Source organism: Acomys minous (genome assembly GCF_964271855.1).
Source record: "Acomys minous genome assembly, chromosome: 2".
NCBI classification, from domain to species: domain Eukaryota; kingdom Metazoa; phylum Chordata; class Mammalia; order Rodentia; family Muridae; genus Acomys; species Acomys minous.
This window is the reverse complement of record NC_140484.1, coordinates 78,889,788-78,917,450: the sequence shown is the minus strand read 5'-3', so window position 1 is coordinate 78,917,450 and position 27,663 is coordinate 78,889,788. Positions and strand designations below refer to the sequence as shown.

General features: G+C 45.2%; 1 protein-coding gene and 1 long non-coding RNA gene across 5 annotated transcripts in view; one reads left to right on the top strand and one right to left on the bottom strand.

Moving 5' to 3' along the window:
• Positions 1-19,436, top strand: part of LDAF1 (lipid droplet assembly factor 1) — a 20,738-nt gene extending 1,302 nt beyond the window's left edge. For 2 of the 4 annotated variants that reach the window (XM_084773910.1, XM_084773911.1), the window contains exons 2-6: positions 986-1,185; positions 13,768-13,936; positions 14,426-14,564; positions 18,218-18,353; positions 18,661-19,436. In XM_084773910.1, the coding sequence (XP_084630036.1) occupies positions 1,090-1,185; positions 13,768-13,936; positions 14,426-14,564; positions 18,218-18,353; positions 18,661-18,690 (570 nt within the window). In that variant the 5' untranslated portion in view covers positions 986-1,089 and the 3' untranslated portion in view covers positions 18,691-19,436. Of the gene's footprint in view, positions 1-985; positions 1,186-13,767; positions 13,975-14,425; positions 14,565-18,217; positions 18,354-18,660 lie in introns of all 4 variants that reach the window. The other 2 variants (XM_084773912.1, XM_084773913.1) reach the window with 2 other exon arrangements.
• LOC311592971 lies at positions 18,658-27,663 on the bottom strand. The gene is made up of 2 exons (XR_014777555.1): positions 24,534-27,663; positions 18,658-24,497 (listed from the first exon to the last, which is right to left on the bottom strand). It is a non-coding gene; the product is annotated as an uncharacterized lncRNA (long non-coding RNA).

Below are 27,663 nucleotides of genomic sequence, written 5' to 3'. Positions count from 1 at the left end.
GGGAAGAAAAAATCATTAGCTGGTGTGATCAAAGTGTGCATGCTAGACTCTATAGTGTAGACATTGGCATGTAGTGTAGACAAAAGGCAATAGAGAGTAGGATATTTAATATAGTAAACAAACGTGAGTATCGCTCAGTTATTTTTGGTACCGTGACAGAATCAACTGAACACACCATATATAAGACCAGGAGGTTAGCTACAAGGAGACATGCAGAGATCCCACTTTGTCTAACCCAGACAGATGTTCTGGGAAACACAAAATAAGAATAATATTTTTTTAGTTTGAAAACTCCACCAGAGTTAAAAGTATATATATAATTTGACACATTGCTATAATGAAAAAAATGCATACACTATGTAAGATGGAGACAATCTTGTAAATTCCAGGCTGTTGTTGAGTGATAGAAAATAATTGTGACAAGGCCTTGGGGACAGGTCTTGTTAGTGAGGACCTCATCACACAGAAATGAAGCCTGGCATTGTACAAGGTACTTGGCAGCCAAAGAAAGAAAGACGAGAAAGTACCGAAGTCCCTGCTGTAGGAGAAAAGAAAGACTGGGAGAGGTAGGGTACATAGGGGGAAGGGGTGGTGAGATTTGAATAGTACATTCAGTTTTCTTGTCATATATTCTTTTCAACATTCAGGCTAAAGACATATACTCTTAGAGCTTTGTCTACACTGTGTGTGTGTGTGTGTGTGTAACAGTGAAATGTTTATAATGAATTTAGGTTCTTTCTGCTATCTTGTTGGTCATTATGAATTATAAACAGGAATATGATACACATCCTTTGGGTGTGTTTTCATATATCTATCTTGGTTAGCTTCATGAAAAATAAATTGGTGGAGTAAAATGTGTGCAGCCTAAAATTTTGATAAATATCGTCAAGTTGTGTCCATCAGCATGCCTGCCATCAGTGTGTAGGTGATGGTACGTGCTCCTTGGAGACTAATAATGATCCAAGAAATGGTTTGTTTCCTTCAGTGACAGCAAGAGATGGAGCGACATGCGAGCCTGGGCTCCACGCTATAGTGATGAAGGTACTGGTAGAGGAGTTAATCTAGAGTGAGACTGAAGGACATTTCAAGATGGCCAAAGAAGAGCCCACAAGTGTCTCCAGAGACTTACAGGAGCTACAGAGGAAGCTGTGTTTCCTGCTGGAGTCTTTCCAGAACAACTCGAAGGTCAGTGTCCAATGCCATCCACATTGGGAAACCGAATTAACCCTGGTCCTAACAAGGCAGGGCATGGTTTCTTTCTCAAACAGGAATTTACAAGTAGGTTGGTGATCTTCCTTGGACTGTGACCTTCATATCCACGCTCACTGTGGCTGCTAGAGCATCTGACACTCAAGGCAACAGGACAGCAGGGGAGTGGGGCAGCAGGGGAGCGGGAAGCAAGATGATTTTCAAGGCACCTCCAAGTTCAGGATGATTCCTGGAAGTCGCAGGGTACTGCAGAGCACTTCCAGTTATACTCCGTATAATGCAGAGTTTGGTTGGATACTCGCCCTCCGTGGCACCTGCCACTTTCCAGCTAGATCTAAGGGAGCCACTCGCAGTCCGCACAGCAGACAGTGCTCTTCCCTTTGAAAACTTTGGCTCACCTGTTCCCCTAAGACAACGAGCCATCCAATACCTAGTTTAAGATCTGAGTTTTGTGTTCCACTAGAAATCCATCATCCAGCAGAAATTACTGGAGTCGCAGGTACCCTAACATTTTTTAGTACCTAGCCCTAACCCTAAGTACCAAAAAGCAATGGGCTATTTTTAAGAATATATCTTAGTTAATATATTAAAAAATAGTGTCATTTTGACATGTAGCCATTATAAAAATTAATGGAAAAGAAAATATTTTTCATTTCTTTTCGAACTAATTCTGAAACCTAGACCGTAATTTACCCTTATAGGACTATTGTGATGTAAATTAGCAGTGTTTTTGGTGTTCAGTCAGTCACTCAGTGCAGTGAGATTTGAGATACTGTATTTCTTGCCTATGTATCGTTATTGTTTTCCTCTGCATGCTTTCCAGCATTTAAATAGAATGCTAGAACTGAGGAGATGGTTCAACTGGCGAGTCTCTTGTCTGGCCATGGTGAGAACATGCTTGAATTTCCAGCACTCACAGAAAGATGCGTGTAGGAGCACATCTCTATAACTCCACTGTTGCTATGGCAAAATGGGAGGTGGAGGCAGCAAGGTCCCAGACAGCTTGTGGCCTACTATTCTGTCTGCTCAGTGCCAAAACAGCAGCAACAAAGCAAAACCCAAGGAGACCCTGCTTCAAACAACGCAGTGGGAGGCAAGGGCCCACACTTGAGGTTGTCCTCAGACCTCCATGTGGGCACCACTGCATGTATGAACTCACATGCATGAAGGCACACACATGCTCTTACATTCTATATACATAGACACACAAAAAAAGAAAATTTAAAAGTAAACAGTACAAAAAAAGTAAACAGTACTAGAAAGCTAATGCTATTAACATTTTGTTGTATGTCTTTCTAGACGTCTATGTCAAGTACATGTAAAAATGTGTATGCATATAAAGTGATATAAACTGTTTTGTGACTTCCTCCCTCTATTGGACAGCACAGCGTCACCAGCTTCTATGAAACAGACATTTTGCCATCTAAAGCCATATGCTTCACAGAGTCCTTCTTTGCGCTTGCTTCAGAATGCATTTGGCATACTGCCAAATTTACCAGGCTCTTTTTCAAATGGACAAGCAGCTGTTTCATTGGCTGTCTGAGGCTCTTTGATGAGGTAGCTCAGGAAGGACGGTCCTCATGGCCTTTGCGCGTTTATAGTTCGTTTTCATGACTCGTGCAAGATCATCATGGACACTGGATTAGCAAACACCAAACAAGCCGCGATTCCGTAGTAAACAGGGAATGCCTCAGGCCCTTCAAGCTTCCAGTCGCAGTGGTTTTGTGAACAGATCAGTATTGTGTCCTTGTTTTAGGTGTGTTTCTGGAAAGATGCATTAATCAATATAATGTACATTGTTGGTTGTTCACATTGAGCTTAAGGCTAGCAGCAGGCTAATTCATGTCTCAAGCAAACACATGCATTTTCTTCATAAGGAACATTAACAGAAAGATACTGGTGGTGATAGTATGTATGTATTTTAAATAGTGGGATTGCTAACCGAAAGTCAAAAATGTGAATTTTGTGGCATTAAATAGCCCACTGTACAATAGTTTAGCTCTTCAGTATCCCAGAAAAGCTCATGTGCTAAAGGCTTGGCCCAGGACGAGGTTGTGGGGGAAGATGGGTGGAGGGCGGAGTCTTCAGATGTGGGGCCAAGATGAACTTCAGGTTCAAACCATAACAACCTGGGAATATTCTTGTCAGATGGCCCAATCCTGACATCTAAGATGCTCAAAGGACTGATCCAGGTTAGAGATAAATTTAAGTGAGTAGAAAAAAAAATAAATCCTCAAACATGGGACTTGCAGAGGATAAGAGCTAACTGCCTACCTATTAACCTGATTGAGACCTTACTAACCCTGTACCAGGCATTTAGCATGTCTTAGTTAATATTTATACCTACCTTCTGAGGTTGGCATTCCAAATCAGATGGACTTTCTTCTTATCCTGCCTTTCAACAGCTCAGCTGCATGCACTGGAGTTAGGATGGAGCTAGATAATTATCAGGCTAGCCTACTCCCAGAAAGGTGGGAAAATTGTCAGTTGACTATGGCCTGATGTTCTCAGGTGGTCTTGAGATGGAACTGTTTCTTCTACAAGTTTTATATATTAAATTAAGTTAATTGTCATTTAAAAAATATTTATGTGATGTGTATGTGTGTGCTGAATGGTATGTGTCTGAATGCATGTATGTGCACCACATGTGTGCAGTTACTGAAGAGGCCAGTAGAGGGCATTGTCTCTCTGGAACTGGAGTTACAGGGATTGTGAACTGCTCTGTGAGTTCTGGGACCTGAAATCTAATCCTTGGCAAAAGCAGTGGGTGCTCTTAGCCACTGAGTCACCTCTCGAGCCCACAGGTTATATTAATATAGAGTCATTTTGGAGGAAGAGGGAAAGCAAAGCACCTATTCGCTTGTTTCAATCAGATTCTCTGTTGCTTTGATGAATAAAAACCTGAGAAAGAAGTAAAGGAGGAGGGATTTGGTTTTGGCTCAAGGTTGTAGACCATCCTGGTACAGAGAGCAGGATAGACAAAGGAGCCCACATCATGCCTGCCAGGACGCAGGGGGTGTGGTGGACATAGACAGACATGGAGTGAGACAGATCACCTTGGGAACACATAGGGTAAAATGTAGACCCAAGGACATGCCCCCAGTGACCCTCTTCCTCCAACTAGGCTCTAGCTCCTATAGTTTCCACAAGCACCAAAACCAGCACCAGCAGCTGGGGACCCAGGCTTCAGGACATTATGTCTGCAGGAGTCACTGTCACTAACAAACACTTTGGTGGTGATCTGGGTGAGGCTTCTGACCTTTCAGTGTGCAATGTTTACATAATTGTGAGTGTGCAACAGAGATGTCCCCTGAAAATCTTCACCTAACAGGAGATTGGGGCTGGGACTTCCTATTGGGACTCCAGATGAGAGAGGTAAGGGAGAATGGGGAAATAGAAGGATCCAGAGGGTCCTAGAAACCTACAAGAAGACCATCAAGGCTGGCAGATCTGGACCTAGGGGTGTCTGCTCAAACTACTGTACCAACCAAGGACAATGCATACAGTAAACCTAGAACCCCTACTCAGATCTAGCCAATGAACAGCACATTCTCCGCAGTTGTGTAGAGGGTAGGGACTGCCTCTGACATGAACTTTGGTGCCCCATATTTGACCACTTCCCCTTGGTGGGGAGACCTGGTGGCACTCAGAGGAAGAGTAAGCAGGCTACCAGGATGAGACCTAGTAGGCTGTGACCATATGGTGGGGGACGAGATCCCCTCTGTCACAGACCTAGGAGAGGGGAATAAGGTGAAAGAGGGAGGGGGGGGGAACGGGAAAATACAAGTGAGGGGATAACAGTTGAGATGTAATCTGAATAAATTACCTAAATTAAAAAAAAATAGTATGACCACAGCAGAAGTAATTGTGTACTTTTATTTTCAGTTGGTATGGGGGCTGTTTTTTCATACCAAAGTGTGAGTCTTCAGAATAATTTACATGTGGCACTAGAACATCAACAAAGGACATCAGATTGACATACTATAATTTGTGGGAAATGTAGGCAGTTTCTTTCCCCCATGTAGTTTGTGCTCTTTCCTAACAACTTAATGAGCTCTTTGAACTTGAGATGAGACTAGATAGGGACCCAGACTAGAATGGGCGTGAAATTGCTCCATCCTGTCTGGAATACATGGCTAAGTTTTGTCTTACTTCTAGAATTCAAGAAGGAGGAACCTACTCAAGATGGTTTAAGCAAGCAAAGAGGTAGGATCCAAGACTTTAGGAGAATCTGAGCCTTCTTCAGGAGCCATGGGAGGAGTAAAGCAGGCCTATCTCAGGACTAGAGCAAACCAGGGTCAGGCTGGTGACTGGGGCTAGACGTAACTCTCAACATGGCCTCTTCCGTGGGCTGCAGTGCTGCATTCCCGGACTCTGCAGGCCACATTCCTTGACTTTTCCATTCATGTGGGCAAACATGGTTGTCCAGGCTCGTACCCTCCTTTCCTCACATCTCCTGCACCTGTTGAAGATCTAGAAGTTTCCATTTCCTATTCATAGAAACAAAGGGTTTGGCTGGTACATCCACCTGAGGCTGTGGAGATGGCTGTTGGACTGGGATCTTTGATTTCCTTTGAAATGCATGTGGCTTATGGGCGTCTTCCTACTATGGGAGGGAGTTTTCAGGGCAGAGGAAGACACACAGATCATGAGAGGGTGGGTTACCAGCAGAGTGTAATCTGGGAGCAGTTGTTACTGCTTAGTGCCCCTGACTTGTGTAATGGTCCTGACTGCTGTCTCTGTCCCCTGTTCACTGGGCCCTTCTCATATAAGAAACAATTGCCTTCCGTTCTCACAGTAGAGTTTTCCTGGCTGTGAATAGCCTTAGGTAGAACCATGGTGTCACAAATCCTGACCACGTGGCCCCGACTCTGCAAGCTCGCATGTTAGAGAGCATTTATAAATAAATCACCTTTGTCTGACCTTGGGTCCATTAATTCAGTTGGTTCCAGCTCCTCTTATCTGGGATGAGCAGCACCAGGCCTTGGTCTGCTGTGAGGATTATCTCAGATGCCATTTGAGAAGGCTTTTACACTGAGCCTGGCTAATGATGGTGCCATGTTCTCCAGTCTAGCATCCTGGGTTATTCAGTGCAGCCCACCTCAGTAAAGCATGGGTAGGAGGCCCATCTCTACCTCCAGGTTAGCGAAGAAAAATTGCAGGGTGTGCCACTGCATGCTGAACCCTCTCCTATTCTGTCCCCAGTCGTGGACCCTCTGTTGTTAGCAAAGTGAAAAGTGGTGATGTTCGAACCTTTGGAATTGAGTATTGTTAGCTCTTCATCAGCTGTCCTGCAACCTTGTAGGGGAAAACACATGAAGAGATATAGGGAGCGTCTGAAGTGTTAGCTGCTAAGCCAGGCAGGCACACTTAGGAGAAAAGCCCTAAACCCCCTATACTGACATACTTTCAAAGGAGCCTTTGCTTTTCCTCAATTAAAACTTACGGAAGAAAGGGGTTGCGAAGATGGTCAGCAGGGGAAGAGCTTGAGGCTTGAGATGGGTTCTCAGAACCTTCATTAAAAGAGAATCCGGGAGTGATGGCTTATACTTGTATGCCAGCTCCAGGAGTGGAGACAGGCAGATGGAGCCCCGGGCCTTAGTGGCCTGCCAGTCTACTCTACTTGGTATGTTCTAAGCCAGTGATAGACCTTGTTTCAAAATAAATGTGGCTAGTGGCTGAGGAACATCTGAGGTTATTTATTTATTTATTTATTTATTTTTTTGGCCTTCAAATGTGTCACACATACATGTGCATCCAAATTAGGAAAGAGAGGGAGAGGAAAGGACATGCTCAGAGGACTTCATGTTGCTGTTTTCATTATTGTCTGCTTTTTTTTTTAAGCTTTAGAACATGTCCTTTATGACCTTGAGCTGAGCATGTCCCCAAATCTGTTTGTTCTTCCTTCTTAAACTGAGCATGCTCAGGAACGTGCTTACCCTAAAGTGTTGTTGTATATGGATAAGTGTAGGCTCTCTGAATAAAGCCCCCGTGCTTCCTCTGTTGGAAGAAGGTGTCACTTTGGGAATGGCTCCTGTGTCTCACCTGCTGAAGTTGGTAAGCCTTCTTGGCCATGCCTGGTTTGGCTTTGCACTTGGCAAGATGGAAACTCACTGAGACAGGCTATTGAAAAGGTACCTTGAACCTGTGTTTAATGAGTATACCTGTTAGATGCTGATGAACCATGCTGTCTCTTTCCACAACACTGTGACCTGACCAAGGCCGTTCTTGAGAAAAGCAATTCAGAGAAAAGCAAGTCCTGTGTTGAACAGCTTTGTCTTAGTTGCTTTTCTGTTGCTGTGATGAAATACCATGGTTAAAGCAACTCACAGAAGGAAGAGTTTCATTTGGGCTGATGGATCCAGATGGCTAAGAGTTGTCACCATCACATTGGGGAAACATGGCACCCAGACATGGTGGCGGGAATAGCTGAGGGCTCACATCTCAAATGAACTACAGGCAGAAACCAGAAAGCAATGACGTAATGCTGTGAGTCTTTAGACTATCAAAGCCTGCCCTTAGTGACATACTTCCTCCAACAAGGTCACATCTCATAAACCCACCCAGACAGGGCCACTAAGTGGGATCAATTATTCAAATATCTGAGCCTTTGGGGCCATTCTCATTCAAATCAGCAAATGGTTAAATCTATTGGTGCCAGGAACTGATTTTCCTTTCCTTCTTTCCTTCCTCCCCTCCCCTCCTCCTTTATATATATATATTTTTAATTTTTATTAATTTATTCATATTACATCTCAATTGTTATCCCATTCCTTGTATCCTCCCATTCCTCCCTCCCTCCCGCGTCCCCCCCTACTCCCTTCCCCTATGTCTGTGACTGAGGGGGACCTCCTCCCCCAGTATATGTTCATAGGGTATCGAGTCTCTTCTTGGTGACCTATTATCCTTCCTCTGAGTGCCACCAGGCCTCCCCATCCAAGGGACATGGTCCAATATGGGGCACCAGAGTTTGTGTGAAAGTCAGATCTCCTTCTCCACTTAATGGTGGAGAATGTCCTGTCCATCGGCTAGACTGGGTAGGGGTTCGAAGTTTACTGCCTATATTTTCCTTGGCTGGTGCCATAGTTTGAGGAGGACCCCAGGGCCCAGACCTGCCTGTAGTTTTCCAGGACCCTCTGGATCCTTCTATTTCCTCATTCTCCCAGGTTTCTCACACCTAAAGTCTCAATAGGATGTCCTCTCCTCTGACCCACTTTCCTGTTAGGTAAAGTTTTTCATGGGGACGTACCCCTTGGACTAGTGTCTTGATATAACTGAGTATATACCATTTGACTCTTTTTGCTTCTGGATGAACTAACTCATTATGATAATTTCTAGTTCAATCCATTTGTCCACAAATTTCGGAAATTCCTTGTTTTTAACTGGAGGAATCTCCATACCTGATCTCAAGCTGTACTATAGAGCAACAATAATTAAAACAGCACGGTACTGGCACAGCAATAGGCTAGTGGATCAATGGAATCGAACTGAAGACCCAGAGATGAATCCACACACATTTGCTCACTTGATTTTTGACAAAGAAGCCAAATCCATTCAATGGAAAAATGACAGCATCTTCAACAAATGGTGCTGGTCTAACTGGATGTCTACATGTAGAAAAATGCAATTAGACCCCTATTTGTCACCATGCACAAACTCAAGTCCAAGTGAACCTCAACCTAAAACTAGAGACATTAACCCAGTTAGAGGAAGAAGTGGGGAAGAGTCTGGAACTCATAGGCACAGGAGACAACTTCCTGAACAGAACACCAACAGCCCAGGCCTTAACGTCAACAATTAATAAATGGGACCTTATGAGGCTGAGAAGCTTCTGTAAGGCAGGTGACCTGTCAAGAGAACAAAGCGACAGCCTACAGACTGGGAAAAGATCTTCACCAACCCTTTATCTGACAAAGGTCTAATATCCAAAATATATAAAGAACTCGAGAAATTAAACACCACCAAACCAAATAACCCAAGAGAGAAATGGGGCTCAGAACTAAACAGAGAATTCTCAACAGAGGAATATCAAATGGCGGAGAAACACTTAAAGAAATGCTCAACCTCCTTAGTCATCAGAGAAATGCAAATCAAAACGACACTGAGATTCCATCTTATACCCATCAGAATGGCTAAGATCAATAACTCAGCTGACACCACATGCTGGCGAGGATGTGGAGAGAGAGGAACACTCCTTCATTGCTGGTGGGAATGCAAACTAGTACAACCACTTTGGAAAGCTATCTGGTGCTTTCTCAGAAAAATGGGAATAGGGCTTCCTCAAGACCCAGATATTCCACTCCTTGGAATATACCCAGAAGATGCACTACCACACAACAGGGACATATGCTCAACCATGTTCATAGCTGCCGTATTCATAATAGCCAGAACATGGAAACAGCCTACGTGTCCCTCAGTAGAAGAATGGATAAAGAAACTGTGGTACATTTACCCTCCCCCCTTTTAAAATAAGGCTTCAATAGAACGCCCAGGCTGACCTCAAACTCACCATTCTCTCACCTCAGCCCCCCCAAGTGCTGGAATTAGAGCTGTATCAATGTGCCAGCATTCCTGCCTTAATTGTCACTCTTTAAAAATAGTGTCTTTGCATTTCCCAATGACCGGTTTTGGGGGTGTTTAGAGCCCAGATTCAGAAGAAGGTCTGAAAGGATTTGAAGTAGGACAGTCTTACCTTTTGTTTCTTGAATCCCCATGTCAAACTGTCCTCAGTTCCTATTGGTTTCTCATTTGTCATTTAACCTTCAGGCTACATCCCTCCCCTCCGCCCCTGGCCCAGATTTGGCCGTTCATACTCTTACTTGATTTCCTGCCAATCTCCCTAATAGCCTCTTGCACACCCATCCCAGGTTCATCTTACTTAAATTGCTCCTTTGCGTCTGTCACACCTTGGCCACATGCTCTCAATTTACCTCTTATTTTAGCTAGCTTTCTCTGGAGATAAAGCTTATATATTCCAATAGATATATTTGAGCCACATATACGATTTAAGGGGTTTTATTAAAATGTTTTTATTTTTAAACAAAATGAGTCAGGGAGGTGGCTCTCACTTATTCTAGCATTCTGGCGCTGAGGCAGGAAGATTGCTAGTGCAAGGCTAGATTGGGCTGCATAGTCTGTCTCAAATTAAAAATAAATAAGGGAAACCATGGAATTAATTTTAATAAAATAGCTCAGGAAACCCGATATATCCCAAACTATAATTTAAGCCTGTAGCTGTAAGAAATTACTAATGATATGTCCTAAGTTTCCTTTTTTCTTTCTTTTTCTTTCCTCCTCAAACACATCTCAATTCAGGTATCCGATTTCTGTGGGAAATAGCTGATGTCTCTTCAGAATTCACAAAATTTAATTAAAAAACCCCCTCCACTCCCCACCCCCCACCTCACCACTACCCCCCTCCCCCACTGAATTCAGTATCAGTGAAAAGGCCCTGTCACTGTCATATTGGCCATGTGTGGCTGCTCTGCTGGTTTCTCATTGGCCAGACACCTTGAACACTGCTGGCTCCCTTCCCCCAGTGCCTGGCTTCCAGACATTCTTTTAATTATCAGGATTCAAAAAGGGCAGGTGAGCCTGTCAGGTGCCAAGGCAACATTTGCTAAGGATGTTCACGGACCAGACATGGAGAGCCTACAAGACCTAAGACAGGCCCAAGACTGCCGTCTGGCTGGTTCCAAAGCTATACTTTCTCCCTTTCGCCTTCCCTGCCTTAGTGCGGTAGCATGCTTTCAGGAGATTCCTGCTGGAGTTACCTGTTGCTACACAGCCGAACTGCAAGATCTTAGAAGGCAGCAGGCCAGAAGGCATTGTGCCAGGAAGTGAAATTTGCCAAGAGGAGGCTGTGTTGAAGGCCTAGAACAATGGCTGTGGCTCTTTGATGGCTTTATCTGTGTAAATAAGGCGAGCCATGCTTGGGTGCCATTACCTGAGCTATAAACTCTCTGGTTTCTACTTTGGCCTCAAATTCCCACCACTAGAATTATTTGGATGGATGTGGTTTGGAAAGAGGCACTTTTGTTTTGTTTTATTTTTCAAGACAGGGGTTTTCTGTGTAGTCCTGCTGTCCTGGAACTCACTCTGTAGACCAGGCTGGCCTGAAACCCAGAGATTCACCTGCCCCTGCTTTCCAAGAGCTAGGATGGTGGTGCCTGTACAACCACCTCCTTGTGGTGGAAAGAGGTGCTTTCTAACAAGAGCACTTTGTTTCGGCAACTGGCCTCCAATGCCCTAAAGAACAAAACACAAGAAGGGCTAGTTTTTGATGGAGGAAGCTCCAGTTTCCACCATTTTTTTAACTGAAAAATGTTTTCATATAATATATTTCACTTTGGTTTTCTCATCCTCCTCCTCCCAGGCCTTCAGCACCCACCCAACATTTGTCGCTTTAGTGAACAGGCTACCCTCTTCCCAAGGCTCAGGAGTGGGGAACCAAATTCCACGGAGAAGGCTGCTTTAGTACAGAGCTGATTTCCGTCGACTCCACAAGGATGAGTGTCCCCGAACCTTCTCAGGTCTTAGGGCTTCACTCTCCTCATTACTGGCATTAAAATCCATTCATTGAAAGACTCTATCATTCAAAAAACCTTCCTCTAGAAAAGTAACCACCAACCCAGCTCTAACCCCTGTAATCTATAACTGTGACCTGCCTGCATGATACCTTGGTGCAATAGTAGCACAACTGCTGTGGGAGTAACCACTCTGTGATTAGATTTAGGGCCCACTCCACAAAATGGAACCCATGCTTGACACTGGCCAAACACCTAGACTAGATAGGCCATAGGACTTGGGGGGGGGGGAGGGGAAGCAAATACTATTGTTCTGCTAAAGAAACAGCAAAAAAAAAATTACTCCCAACTACATTCTCTTATACTCATAGATCAGCCCTCACTCAGCCATCATCAGAGGAACATCCCTTGCAGTAGAAGGGAACTAATTCAAAGACCCACAACTGGAAAAGGTACAGAGAATGAGAGATTTTGGAATACTCAGTTGTAAATGGGATGTCTTCATTGAGCCCCTCCCCTCAGGGACCAGGGAGCTACATAGGAGAGGAGGCAAAAGGATTCTAAGATGTAGGAACCAGGCCCGACTGGGCTGCCTGCCTGTCTTACTGTTTCATGTCCTGTTTCTAGCAGCTTCCATGGCTGTGTTTATCTTGGTTAGCTAGTCATGTTTACTGCTCTGAGAACGTGCCCCTCCCTTCCTCGAGACTTTTCCTCCTGTGTGCAATCACCTCTTGAGGGATTTCACCTGGGGGAAGGATTCCTGTTTTGCTGCCTATAAGAAGGCTCTTTGGACTCTGAAAGGACAAGCATAATAAACCGCTGCCGCAGCTGCTGTTGTGGCTGCTGCTCTCTTAGCACGAAGGACCCGCTGTGTTAGTGTGTGTGTGTGTGTGTGTGTGTGTGTGTGTGTGTGTGTGTGTATGAGTTAAATCCGCAGTTCCTCGTCCTCAACTCAGTACCGTGGTGGCGCGGGCGTCACACTAAGAGCCGGAGGGGATGGAAGAGTTGAAGGAAACAGAGTCTTCCAAACACAACAAAGGCTGATGCACATATGAACTCAGAGGCTGTGGCCTGCATGTGCAGGGCCTGCACACATTCAAGCTAGACAGCATCTGAGCACTGAGAGGGGCAAGTGCACACCAGCTCCCACTCCTACCCAATGGAGTCTCACTGGGTATACAAGCCACATTTATGGGTGGGTCCCATGCCAAGCAGTAGATGGCCAATGTGAAATGGACTCAATGGTATTTTTGTAGATGTTTTTAATTTCATAATACTTCGAGCATTTTTTTTGTCTTATTGGCCTTTTGCTTGTATATTACTGTTTCTGCTTTTGTGTTTTTATGGATTTTGTGTGTTTCCTGTTTTTTTCAATGTTTTGTTTGTTGTCTGTTTAAAAGGGGAAGCATGACTGTGGCCCACTATGACGTTCAGATTGGTTCCATAGCAACACTGATGTGTGGCATAAAAGTCTTAGCTTTGAATGTGCAGGCTTTGTCCCTTGGAAACTGGGTGACTCCAAATAAGCCATTTAGTCCGTTGCATCTCACACTTTAACATACACACAAATCACCTGTGCTCTTGTTGAAAAGCAGAGTTGGATGCAACCAGTGCCAGGCGGGGCCTGATGCTCTACATCTTCAATAAGCTCTTGAGTGCTGCTCAGTAGCTAGGACTTATCTCCTCTGTTCCTTGGTGACCTCAGCCATGAGAATGTTAGCTGCAGAGCAGTAGGAGCATTGTGCACACATTGCACACATAAGGGGGTGTTTTTCCGAGAAGGTGTGTGTTAGGCAAGAGAGTGGTGATATGACCTTTCCTCCTCTCACAGGACTTGACACTAGTGGGAACCTCACACTTGCCACCCTTGCCACAGTTGCCTTATGCTGCTGTCAGGTGCCTCATGTCTTGGGAGATGTTTTGCCCTGATGCCTGTGAGTCTCTGACTGTACTTCTCACAGGTTGGGTAGACCAGTTCAATCTGCGATGCAGACACAACTCTCAACCCTGGCTCTTTGTCCTTTGTCTGCAGGTGGTTGCCTTTATGAAGTCTCCTGTGGGTTGTTACCTGGACAGGCATCCCTTCCTGGCTCTCACCGTGCTGATGTTTGTTACCATGTCAGCTATCCCTGTCGGCGGCTTCCTGCTCCTCGTGGTGCTCACCTCCCTGGGTGCTCTCATGGGGGCCAGCTTACTAGAAGGTACTCAGCCCAATGTTACTGGGAAGTAACTCAATAAGGTGGGTGGAAAGTATTTATTGAACATCTGCCATTCTTATCAAAGAATCCACTTTTCTGGTCCAAGGAAGCTTGTCAGAGTAGTTCAAGCACAGGTTTTTGTGTTCCATAAGTGTCCATCACCATAGTTGTGATTTGGGACACGACTTACTCCTTATGAGCCTCAAATTGGACAGGCCACAAAATGCACAAAGAGACCCCAAAGGTAATACAGTTTGGGAACAGTAGGGAATGGAGGCAGTCAGAGGCCAGCCAATTGACACCTGAAGCTGAGGCCTACTCAGGTGTTGAACTTACTGCTATTTTAAATGTCAGAATGTGAGTTTTTATGGGGAATCTCCTGATTTAAAAAATCTGAATTAGCTGTCATTACTTTAAATCCCCTGGCCCCGGGTCTTCTCATTTTCAGTCTGTTTCACAGAAAGACACCTCCTAATCATGCTCTTCTCCTAGGCCTGGTCATCTCTGTTTGCGGCCTCTCACTGCTCTGCATCCTCTGTGGCTTGGGCTTCGTATCACTTGCCATGTCAGGGATAGCCATGGTGTCCTATCTGGTGGTCTCCTGCCTCATGAGCTACTGGTTTTCTCTCAGGTAAATACATGTCCATGGGACACTTAACGTTTGGCCATTTGGGGCATGCACACAGATAACTCTAATCCCACTTAGTGTCTAGCAGCCAAATTATAAGAGATAGATGTTCTTCACAGGTCCTCATAGGCATTAGATGTCAGGTACACATTTGCAGTAGAGTTTCATAGTACATACATACATACATACATGCATGTATGCATACATATATGCATACATACATGCATCATTGCTACCCTCGACCATAACCCATAGAGTTCATCTCATTGCTGTCGTAGCTTCATGAGGCAGTTACTAGTTCTTCTAAAAAGATGCCTACTTAGTTGGCAAAGGCCAACTTGGGGTAGAGTTTAGGAGGGTTGGGAGGGAGGGAAACAAAAGGAGAAAAGAAGCTCACTAGTCAGGTTGCCATGCCTACTGCCCAGGGAGGTACAGGAGTTGGGAAGCTGCTGTCCCACAGTCTCCCTTGGGCTCCCCTGCTCATCACAGTATGTGCTTCTTAGCACATTGAATGTGGCTCATGTGTACTCTGTAGATTCCCCTCTACCCCCTGCCCCTGTCTCCAGTGGATCTTGACAGGAGAAACATGATCTTTTTAGATGCTGGTAGGAAACCCAGCAGTGTTGAAGTGCTCAGGAGACAGTCAGTCTTTTATAGTGTGCTACCCCCAACTTGCTCAAGGGATTTTCAAAGGCCACTATTTCTTGATTTTTATGTGCTATGTATAGATTTTAGACTTTTAAATCTCCATGTGCTGGGTGTCTTGTGTTTCGCTTAAGTTCTCACCAACTTGAGTATTTGCTTAGTGCCAAGTCTCTGCTGAGCACTTCCTAGCCTCATCTCATGCACTCTTGAGGTGAGCCTCATTCTGTGATAGGAAAACGAAAGCCAAGTACTAAAGCTGAGAATAGCAAAGAAGGGACTCAAATCCAGGTCAGTTAAGTCTGGTAAAACTCTCAGCCAAAATATAAAGTGGCTATAAAATATAGATATACCAACAATGTCTGGAAAGGGACCGATAGTAAATATTCTAGGCCATTTAAGCCGTGGCCAGCCCCTCAGCTCTGCTACTGTAACATGAGCGCAGATAATAAGCAAATAAACAGATGTGCCTGTGTTGCAATAAAACTTTATTTCAGACTCTACACAAACAGATGGCTTGTCGTATTTGACCCCTATGGCCATGATTGATCTGCCAGTCCATGCTCTAAAAATGTCACAAGTACCCAGAGCTTTAGTCTTCTTACAGAATAGCCCTTGAACACCTTAACAGAAGAGCCTCTCGTTGCTTGTCTAGCATGGTCAAGGCCCTAGGTTTGATCCCTAGCATCCTCCTCTCCCTCAAAATGTCATCCTGCCATTAACCATGTGTTTACTTATCTGTGATCTTAAATTGCTCAGGAGTTGGCTCAGAAGATTGCTTAACTGCTAATCCTTGGACTCATAGGTAGCTTCTCACAAGTTGCTTTGATCGCTATCGGTTTTAAAGGCCCCACTGTGCCCTAATTGGCTTATTGAGGGCAATGCTTGAGGCCAGAATCCCTCCCTGCACTCAAACTCTGCTTTAATTTGGCTACATGCTTAGAATTACACTGTAGAAAGTAACGCAACAAGGTGCTAAGGAGATTGCTCAGGTGGAAAGTACAAGCCAAAGGATCTGAATTGGGAGTCCCAGAACCAACATAAAAATGCCAGGCACAAGACGCACTTGTGATCTCAGCACTGGGGAGGCATAGATGGTTAGATTGCTGTGGCTTGCTGACCAGCCAGCCTAGCCTAATCAGAGAGTTCCAGGCCAATGGGAGACCCTGTGTCAAAGGAGGTAGACATTGGTCTTGAGGATGATACATGTGAGAATGTGCCTACACACAGATGTGCATTCACACACACATGCTGGTACATACACACACACACACACACACACACACACACACACAAACACACACACATTTAAAAAGAAAAAAAGGCAAAATCAGAATGGTGTTTGTCAGTGGAGAGGCTCAACGTGGTCTCCCCTCCCTTCTTCCCAACAGAGGCATCAGGCCCTCTGTTCCCATTTGGACAGAAATTCCCAACTTCTTGTTCTCTGGACTCACTTCATCTTCTCAAAAGCTACTAAAGCATCCAAGGAGTGGGTTCAGTACTTTGATAATAGTCCCTCTGCAACCTATAATAGCAACTACGAAACTGCCCGTTTACTTAAAAGGAGAAATCACCCATCCATAAAAAACATATATTAATGAAAAATGGTTGTATTTTACAAACAAGATGAATTTATCCTGGTCACACTGTCTTACATTTTATCAGTAGCTTTCTCTGTTTTGCCTCCAGCGACATGGCCAGAGCTGGCCTGGAACTCATGACAGAGTTTAGGCTAACCGCAGTCTCTCAATCCTCCTGCCTCTGCCCCCTTCCCAAGTGCTGGGGTTACAGGTGCACAGTGCCACCCCTGGTTGTCATAGATCTCTTCCCTATATGCTCTGATGGGATGAGCAAGACTCTGCATCTGTACATCTGAAAGAAATCTTTGAAGAGGCCTGAGCGTCACAGTGCAGCTGAGAGAGGAGAAACTGTCTACAAAGGGCTGTGGATATTCTCTGATAGTATACCTGAACTCCGTAAAGAGTAACTGCTTTGTATAGTGAAAATATGACAACTTTTTACTCTTTTAATAATATATTCTGGGTAGATCTATACCATGCATAGTTGTGTGACTCTATGCCTTGATCACAAAGAGTTGTGATAAATCAGGCATCCTTGGAGGACTCCTGTGTCAGGAAAATCTTTAACACTCAAGATAAAGATAGTCCCTCACTGACTGACGCAAAGCACAAGAGAAGAAAGAGGAGCCAGCAATTCATCCGTGACCTAATGGGGCTGACTCTAAAGTAGGAAAGATAACACTTTAAAAAAAATTCTTTTAGCAAAAGGAAAGAAATTTTAACATGGCCTTACTTAGGAAAGCACACTAGACAGTTTCTAAGCAGTACATTGTGAACTTCTCTGTAGATAATTTTAATGTCAAAGGCTCTACACACATTTCCTAGAGCCTGCAGGCTGCAGGAGGGGGAAAGAAGTGAGGGGCCAGGGCAGTTTATGTCTTTGTAGAACCACCCAAGTCATTTACCCCACATCCCACTGGGTCTCCCCAAAAGGCCAGAGTGTACCTGCCCTCCCCTTATCCAGCTCAGTCCAATACTACAGACTGAATTTAGAGTTCAAGCATCTGAGGCAGGCACTCTCTAGGTCTTTAAAATTATTATCAGCCGGGCACGGTGGTGCACGCCTTTAATCCCAGCACTCGGGAGGCAGAGGCAAGTGGATCGAGGCCAGCCTGGTCTACAAAGTGAGACTAGGACAGCCAAGGCTACAGAGAAACCCTGTCTCGAAAAACCAAAAAGAGAAAATTGGGGGGAGGGGGGACACTGGCCTTGAACCTGTAAATCTCCTTCCTGACTTAGACTCCCAAGCAGCTGTGATCACAGAGTCTGTCAGACTACCTAGTGCATCCTCACATCTTTCCTTACAAAGAGGAACAAAGGGTTCTTGTTTCTTGTTACCAGGTAGAAGTGTTTTCAGTGACAAGTAATTAAAAGCAAATTAGCTGGAGGTAGATACTAACTCAGATAGGGTTTTGTTTTTATTGCATAACCAAGAGATGGAGACAGACCAGGGCTGGTACAACTGCTGTGGTGTCGCCAATATGCCCAGTGCCTTCTGCCCTTCTTCATTGCCATCCTTAGTCCATGTGTTTGCGTCTTCATGGCCATAAGATACTTGCTACAGCTCCAGGTATAAACCCATGTTCAAGGTGGGGGTGGGGAGTGGGACACGTGTGAGAGAGCACATGAGCATGCAAGTGAGCATGAGAAGCCCTTCCTACCAAGCAAAGTCTCTCCCTAAATCTCTTCCTAATTCTTCCCAAGGACACATCGTTAGCCAGAACTTTGTCAGGTGTCAACTGCAAGCTGACTTAGAGAATTCAGTTTTCTTCTGTGGCAGGAGCTCACAGAAGACACCAGCCAAGAATGCTATACGTGTAGCCAGGCCATTCTCGGGGTTACTCCTGAGCTAACCATTTTGTCTCTTCACCCAACAGGCCACTGACACAGAAAAATGCCAACGTTGACTGTCAGCTGGCTATGAAGTCTGCAGACTTTGAGGGGCTCGACCAGGAATGACAGGCTGAATGGAACCAAAGATTGCTTTCTAAGCATTCGAGGAGTGCTCGCTCTTCCCCTCACCGCTCGGGCCTATGGCTCAGAGAGAGGGCTGGATGTGTGCTCTGCTTTTCCACCCACTGTGACCCAATTCCCATGATGGTAGGGTCACCTCCCCACCCCTCCCCACCCTCCAGTATGCAGTCGTGACCTTAGCTGAGACCTGAGCTTCCAGGATTGGAAGGCTTGACTGTTAGAGCTCCTGGTTGAGTCCCAGGCCCTGACTGGGGGTAAGGTAGATTGTTTTTGAAGTTTAATTTCTTTCTTTGTTGAGGGGGGTGAAGAAGTTGTTCTTCCCCAAGTCATTTGAAATAAGGGGTTAAAAAAAAATCCAAAGAGAACCAGCTCTTCTGCCTTACTTATTTTTTTTTTTATCAGAAAGAGCTGCAGCATTGAGGCCTTTAAAACAGTCTTAACCTCACAGCCAGGGGTCCTTTAGAAAAAACTCAAGGCCTAGTCTGTCGGGTACCTTGATTTTTGATGTATTTTCACTTGATATGTTTATATTGTTTAAAAGAGTTTGCTCTGCCAAGCCATTTCTTAACACACCAACAAAACCAAACACACGCTGAAAACTACAACACAAACCAAAGTCTATGAATTTTCCACTTCATTTACTGTGGTATTTTATTAAATATTTATTTGGTTCTTGCTATGCATTTTCTCCTACCTATTCCCATGTCAGGACATGCATTAATCAGATTTCTACTATTATGACAAAATACTAGAGGTAATCATCTTTATAAAGGAAAAAGAAATACAGCTCAAAGTTTAGCAGTTTTAGCACAGCGTCCCTTAGCCCTGTTAACTTGGGCCTGTGGTGGGTGATACATCATAACTGGAGTGCATGGCAGAGGCCTGTGATGACTGTAATACATCACAGCTGGAGGCCTGCTCGCCTCATCGTGGCTCGGGAGCAGAAACCAGAGTCTGAGGTCCCAGTAACCCCTCTAAGCTCTGTCCCCAGTGGCCTAACTTCCTCCCCTTAGACCCCATTCTCTAAGGATCCCTTCTATCCCACTAGTATTGTGGTCTGGTGGCTAAGGCTTTAACCACATGGACCTTGAGGACACAAAACCACTGCAATTTCTCTGTTGATTTGATGGAAGGTTTTGGGTAATATGGGGCATTAATTACTTTTTCTTGTTGCAGGGATCAAATACCCAACAAGTAGAAACTTTGGGGTAGAAAGGCTTATCTGGCTTACAGTTCAAGGGTCTTCAATCCATCAAGGTGGGGATGGCATGGCAGCAAGTCACAGTGCTCACGTGGTCAGGAAGCATTTAGAGGACTAGAAGTTGAGCCCAGATGACCACCTCAGGGCTTGCCCCTGGCAGCTGACACCAGAAACTGAACACAGGAGCCTGGGGGGTGGGGGTGGGGTAGGGGTCTTCTCCCATTCAAACCACAACACACAGCTTATTTAGTTGTTAGAGACCACACCCAATTCAAAGCTGTTCACAAAAAGGTTAGAGTGATGTGGAGCCATAATCCATTCATCCAGTCAACAGTGGGGAGATCGTTATCACTGTGTTTGAGACAGGGCCTCACAGTCCGGGCTGTCTTCGAGATCTTCATGCGTTGGGAGGATCTAGAGTTCACGTGACTTCACCTTACTTTCCTTACTGTGAGCTGCTTTTTCATCAGGTCTGTCCCCCATGGAAGCTTCTATACCTCTTCGGTGCACTCAGTACTTGACTAGAAAGCTGCCTTAGACCTGTAGTATATGCAAATTTCAGGCTTGGCTTTGATTGGACAGATGTGGCCATGTGACCAATCTTGAACCAATTGCAGTAGCCAATATAATAACATCTGCTCAAGTGGCACAGTACTCATAAGATCCAGGGGACTGAAGAGAGGCCAGTCAGCATGCTGGATGCTGAGGTCAGAGAGGAGGAAGGAGCCTCTTATAGAACTATCAGAAGAAAAGGAAAGTTTGCTGGCCCCAAAAAAATGAAGCCACTGGCCCCAGTGGGTGGACAGTCCTCAACTTTTCTGTGTCCTAGGCTATCCAGCTGTACTTGGCCCTGAAGGGGACCCATCCATTAGAGAACAAGAATTGCTTAGTGCTGTCAACACCGTGAGGTTTTAACAGTTACTCTTTCTTGAACAACTCTTTGCTTCATGCACGTGTCTCTGAACTGTGTATACTGTGGTCCAGACAGCTGGGTTCTCAAGTTTCATTCTTGGGGAACACAGAGGTCCTTGCTCCCAAGAGCAAGTTGTATTTGTGGTTTATTTATCACTGAGTAGTAACCTGCAGCAGCTGTTGGGGTAAAGGCACATACCAATATGAACAGGGTTGGGTTGGCTTCTTCTCTGAGGCATACTTGGGAAAGGATCTACACCTGAGCAGGCATGGTCATGACTCACATGTAGCTCCTGAGGGCAACAGAGTGAGGGCGCCAGCACCTTAATTCATGTCCCTTACCTTATGACAGCTCACCAAGTGGGAAAAGAGCCATAGCAAGAAAGACCTGCATTACACTTTTGAGTAACAGAGCCACGTATGCACAATTACATCTATCTTGTTGTGATTCCTGTTGTAAGTCTTGGGTCTGGCCCACACTAAGGAGAAAGAGTCACACAAGGGCATGGGAACCACAGATGAATCATGGGCTCCTTAGAGTCTGTAAGATCTTATACTGATACGTGCACTGACAAAAGGTGAAAGGGTGTTAAGTATGAGGGCCATTGCAGCCACAGAGATTAGAGGGAATGGCATGTTGCACTTCCGGTCTGGCTTGCCAGGAGGCGCGCTTCTGCGGAGGCTGTGGGCTCAAGCAACCATGGAGCACTCAGAGCCCAAAGAAGTGACAGGTGTAGATATGACACGACATGACAGGGCGACCGACTGACCCTCACCTAGCGGTCACCATGGGCTTCACAGGGTTCGGGAAGAAAGCTCGCAGGTGTGACTTGGAGGCCATGTTTGAGCAAACTCAAAAGACAGACGTGGAAAGGAGCCAGAAAACACTCACAGAACCAGTATTTGGAAGGCTGGGCCAGAGGTGGCTGTCACCATTGCTTGTTGACCCAGACAGTATAGAACTTTGTGACATACACTGAATGTGGCTGCTGCCATTGAGTACCTGCTTTAATGAGCTGTAGGAGATGCTTAATGAAGCCCTATTTCTAGACTGGTTTGACACCAGCGGGTTGGGTTGTAGGTGCCGCCTTGGGGTCTTCGGAGGACACTGTTGCTGTGCTTTCTTTGGATCCAACTCAGATCTCTCTTACAATAGAGGAAGGTCTGGAGCCCGGAACAACTGGACTCAAATCAGTCTGTGATAGTACTTGTCATGCTAATTTGTTTTGTTTGTTTATCTTCTTGTTTTTTGTAGTTTTGAGACAGGATCACACTCTGTAATCCTGACTTGGATCTCCCTTGTAGACCAGGCAGGCCTTGATTTATGGTAGTGTATCTCCCTCAGTCTTTGAATGCTGAGATTAAAGGAATGAGCCACCAATACCTTGAGCAAACCCAAATTCAATTTTAGTGACAAAGAAGAGATATGGGATCTTACTGTGTTACCCTGGCCTTGAACTCATGGACCAAGCTATCCTTCTGTCTCAGCTACCTGAGCAGCAGGTGTTACAGGAGTGTACCACTGTGCCCAGTAGTTGGTTTGGGCTTTAAAATGATGAATTGTGGGGCTGGAGGGTGGCTCAGCAATTAAGAGCTCTAGCTGGTCTTCCAGAGCACCTGGGTGGAATCCTAGCACCTACCTGATAGCTCACAGCTCTGAACTCCACCATCTGGGGATATGACGCCCTCTTTGGTCCTCTGTGGACACTGCATATATAGTGCCAGGCATAAATGGAGGCAAAACACTCCTACATATAAAAATAATAAATAAAATGCTAAAAAAAAAAAAAAAAGAATGGCATGCCATGGTTGTGAGGGAAGGTGTTTCTGGAGGGGGGGGTCACAATGGCTCTCTCGAAGGAACTTAGTGTGGCTGGGCTTGGTAAAAAGGCACATGGGGGGTAGGGGGTCAGAGGTTAGCACCAAAGCACTAGTTAGTGGTCAGACTTTTGAAATTTCATTTCTATTTTTTTTTAATTTCTATTTTCCTGTCTCCTTCATGTTTTCCTTCTCCCCTTCCCATGCTTCTTCCCCTTGCCATCCTCACTTACTCTTTCCACCAGTCTTCCCTCCCTACTCCCCCCCCCCCCCACCCCGCCCGCCACTTCTTTCTTTCTTCCTGATAACATACTGCTATAATGGGCCTGAAACTATGTAGTCAAAGCTTACTTCAACCTCTAGCTCCTTTGGCTCCAGCCTCCCAAAGGTTTGGATTATAGGTAAGTAATCCATGCCCAGATCAGATTTAGGAGTTTTATGGCTCACAGCCAAAGGGTTGGGGGCAGGCAGACACTGAGGACACAGGTTGGCGGTGGCTTTGACTTACCCCAGGCTGGAGGGGGTGAAGACCTTCCTTGCGTGGGCATCTAGAGGTGCCTGTTGGTGGGTTGGTGTAGGTGGAGATGAAAGGGGAGCAAAGGTTAACACCTAGATATTTAGCTTGAACCAGTGGGTGACTACTGATGCTCTTTCCTGAGATGGAGACTATGGAAAAATTCACATCCCAAACTGCTCCTGCTAGTCCAGCTGTGCCATTTGACACCAAAAGGATTCATCCAATAGAGAGCTAGCTTAGAGCAGGCTTTCAGCTGGGACACAAGATTTGGGAGTGTTTGCAAAGCTTTGCAAAACCCTTCTGGGGAGGCTCTTCAGCTACTAGGCAAGAGCTTTTCAAAACATATTTACGATGACATAATCACTGTGGCTCCAGACTCAGCCAAGCACAAGGTGCTTTCCCACAGCTCTTAGAGGCATTCAACCCTTCTATTTGTGGGTACACCAGTTAGTTTCCTCTGCCTCCTTATTATTCTTAAGGATCAGCTTTTGGATCACAGAGAGGAAGCAGCCAAGGTTCAGAGATTAAATGACTTGCTAAATTCATCCAGGAAGCACAGTCTGTAAATCAAGGCTGGGTTGGTTTAGCCTGATGCTATAGAAGCTTCTGGCCTTTCATACACAGTCCAAAGAATAGCTCATTGGGACGGTACCTGGAGCCCACACCATGAAAACTGTAGCTTTATGCAGTAATAAATTGTGTTTCTCGTTCTGCCCAGAAAACTTTGTTTTGTTTAGCTTTGAGCACTTGCCACGTGCTGAGTACTGTCCTCAGTCTACACACTTCCAGCCAGTCCAAACCCCTGTCCATTTTAAAGGTGAAGGAACAGAAATATTGAGAGCTTCAAGTGTCTGAGGGGAGTTTGGGGAGTAAGGCTCAAATCCAGCCAGTTTGCCTGTTGGAAACACTCACCCCCGTAAGCAGTATGTTGTTCAATACTGGTTCCTCTCTGTTCCTTTGAGGCCTTCCGGGGTCAGCCCTCCTCCCAGGTGCGTGAGGTCTGAAGGCAGCAGAATACCCATGACCTGTGTGCAGGAAGACTCCAGGAGTCACTGATTTCACATTGCAAGTGTACAGCTGCCGATGGAGTAGTGCCTATAACAGCAGTGTGTCAAACACCACCTCCTTGTGGCTGCTCTTGAAACCATGAGGAATGGGAGTCCCTGTGGCCTTGGCTGCTGGAGCTTCCAGCCACATCTGGAGATGAGAAGAAGAAGAAGGAGAAGAAGAAATCAGGAGGAAATGAAGTCTACAACCATCTCTTCCTCCTCCTCCTCTTCTTCCTCCTCCTCCTCCTTCTCCTTCTCCTCCTCCTCCTCCTCCTCCACTGCCTCCACCACCACCACCACCACCATCACCCTCAAAAAACTATTTCTTTCTGAGCCAGTAGAGGGAGCCAACATCCAGGGACAGATAGTCACCAGCCTGGAAAACAGAAGTAACTGACTCTTCTTGCACTGTGGCTCCCAGGACCTGAGCTTTGGTAGTGCCTCAAGCTTCCAGATAAGGCTTCCTACTAAATACACCCTGAGCAGCCAGGCAATAGGCATCTTCTCCACATCCCTACTGTCAATAGCAAACCTGAGGCCCAGAGAAAACAACAGCTCACTTAGGGCCATGCTATGAGTCTGCAATAGGCAGTCTTAAACTAGGGTCTCAAGTATCCGGCATTGACTTCATGGCACATCCCCTAAATCCCAAATTCAGGAATTAAGAAGCTACAATCCTGTCTGCTCTGAACAGAGCTTCTTTTCACAGTCAGCCCTTGGTTTCTGTGGCACTTACATTTATTAGGTAGCAAAATAGTATAGGGAGGTAAATTATACTAATATGACTTCTTATCTAATGGTAAATGTGACTTGAGCAAATGTCTTCGCAGAAGGACACAACTGTTACATTCTAGGTGTCTAAATTGGGTTCATTTCCCCCTTCCAGTTAAAGAATTAAAAGGCAGGAAAAAATCTTCATCATAACAGGTAGCAGCAGGGGAAATCTCAGACACAGGAGGCAGAATCAGCCAGTGAAGAAAGAAATTTATTAAAGGTGGCACACATGTGCATGCGTACAACATGGCACAGAGCAGAAAGACCCTTTGAAAAGCAGAGGGAGGGACTCAGATGCTAAAGTCTTGCATCACCTGAAGGGCTTTAGGGGTTTTTGGTTAGCTGGAAAGTGGGGGAGGGCTTCTTTATTTATTGTTGGTTAGTTTAAACAAAGAAAGAGATACTAATGGGCTTATAACTTTATTTATTACCTATCTATCTATCTATCTGTCTGTCTGTCTGTCTGTCTGTCTATCTATCTATCTATCTATCCATCTGTTTGTCTGTCTATTTACTTAGAGACAGAGTTTCTCTGTATAGCCTTGCCTGTCCTGGACTCACTTTACAGACTCACAGCCTGACTCTGCCTTCTTGAGTGCTGGGATTAAAGGCATGTGCCACTGTGCCCAGCTTTGTCTTGAACGTGTTGGACTGGTCTGCTGGTGTGTGTGTGTGTGTGTGTGTGTGTGTGTGCAGATACTGCCCAGAAAAAAGCCTTCTAGATCTTTGCCCCAAGCTGATAGGTCCTTTCCTCAGATCAGGAAGGTAAGGCAGAAGCCAGAAGTTTGTTACCTTCATTGTCTATGTGTGGCTCCTCTCCTGTCTGTCTAACGTAATGACAGACCAAGACTAATGATTAAAATGGTCATGCTTGGTGAACCCATTAGTTTATTGGGGTTGCTTTTGGGGGGCAAGGGTGAGGGGCTCAAAGGCAAGTTCATCATTAGACAGCTCATCCCAGTGTGGGTGATGATTTATATAAAAGCTGTATCTGGAGCCCCATGCCCAAACTGCCATCTTCACGAGAATGTCTCTCTTCCCTGGCAATTGTCACAACTTGTACAGCTTGGGAAGGGCCCTGTTTGAACAGTAACTTTATGGGTTTCCTTTAGCTTCTTTCTCTAAGAAGGGGCAACCATGCTACATTACCCACCAAAACAACTTCTCTGCAGAAGTACTGACGGGAATAAAAGGACGAACAAGGCTAGATCCGGTCCTCTCAGGCTTTGAAAGGGCTGCACCAAAATGAAAAGCTACTCTTGTTTTTTGGTTTATACAAGTTCACATATTAATAAGAAGGAGCACAATAGCTCAGTGTTTTATATGTATTTTTATGTTTATCTTATATGAATTATTTTTAAAGATGTGTTACATGGGGCTTTCTTGTAAAAACAAAAGTCTTTTGTTTGTTTAAGCCTGAGGGCAACTTTTTTTTTAGAGTTTAATGGAAAAACAAAAACAAAAAACAAAACAAAACAAAACAAAAACCAAGGTGGGCAAGCTGTAAATCTCAGCAGCTGCCTGGAGGAGGAGAGTGGAGACAAAGGCTGGAGTGGGGGAGCCTGGCTGCTTGAGTTCAGCCAGAGTGGAGGTCAGTCACATAGTGGACAAACAGCCACTTGGCAGGGAGCGGGGTTTAGAAGAGATTACCCAAGTACCAGGAAAAGCACACTTAGGCTCTGGCCAGCACATGAGAGAAAAGGACAAGAAAAGCAGAGATTCTTTACGCTCTGTGAACCTGACACAGTGTACATACTATTACTTGCAAAAAGCCACTACGCTTCTTAAAACTAAGACCTCAGAACCTGGCCCCACACATGAAATCCAGAGTGCTTCCTGGGTTGATTCAGGCCACATGAGGAACTCATTAAGGATCTAAGCTCTCTGGCTTTCTGCTCCCTCCTTCCCAGACTGTCCCTAGGTTTGTTTTCTATTGGGCACAAGAGGGCTGCTGCAGTTCCAGAAATCACAGTGCCCCATAATCATATTCAAAAGCAGACAGAAAAAAAAAATGGGGGGGGGTGGCATAGCTGTATAAGAGGTGGAGGAAAGACAGAGATGCTGCTATGCTTTCCCCTTAAATCTCTTTATATGAAACTGTAGACCTCACCCACCTCTAAGCCGCAGGCAGCAGGAAGGAATCTTTATCTCCTTTATCTTGTGCTAGTGCCAGAAGAAAGGCAAGGTTCTCTTAGCAGGACAGTCTGGCAAGGAGGGAAAAGGAAAAGAAAAGGCAAGAAAATCTGTTTGGATTAAACCCTATACTTTTTGCTCCGGGCTCTTTGCTTGTGTTTGCTTATGTTTAGTCACAACATGAGGTTCTTTAACTGAAGGACCTCCAAGAGTCTTAAGGGTTAGACATCAGGTCTGTTCCTTCTGCAGGGCCTGGAGGAGAATCAATTTCTTTGTCCCCTTCAGCTTATAGTGTCTACTTCTGGTCTCAGGTTTTAGGTTAGGGTGCTACACAAGCTGTGCTAACCTGCAGCAGGCTCCTACCTCACCCCATGCCACCACCCACTGCTGGGAAAGGAAACAGAAGGCATCCTACCGGGACAAGCTTTTTAACTCTATTTAACCCTAACCCTGACTTCTGGGAAAGCCCCTCAGGTAGCTAGACCCCAGTGCTGACCTTGCA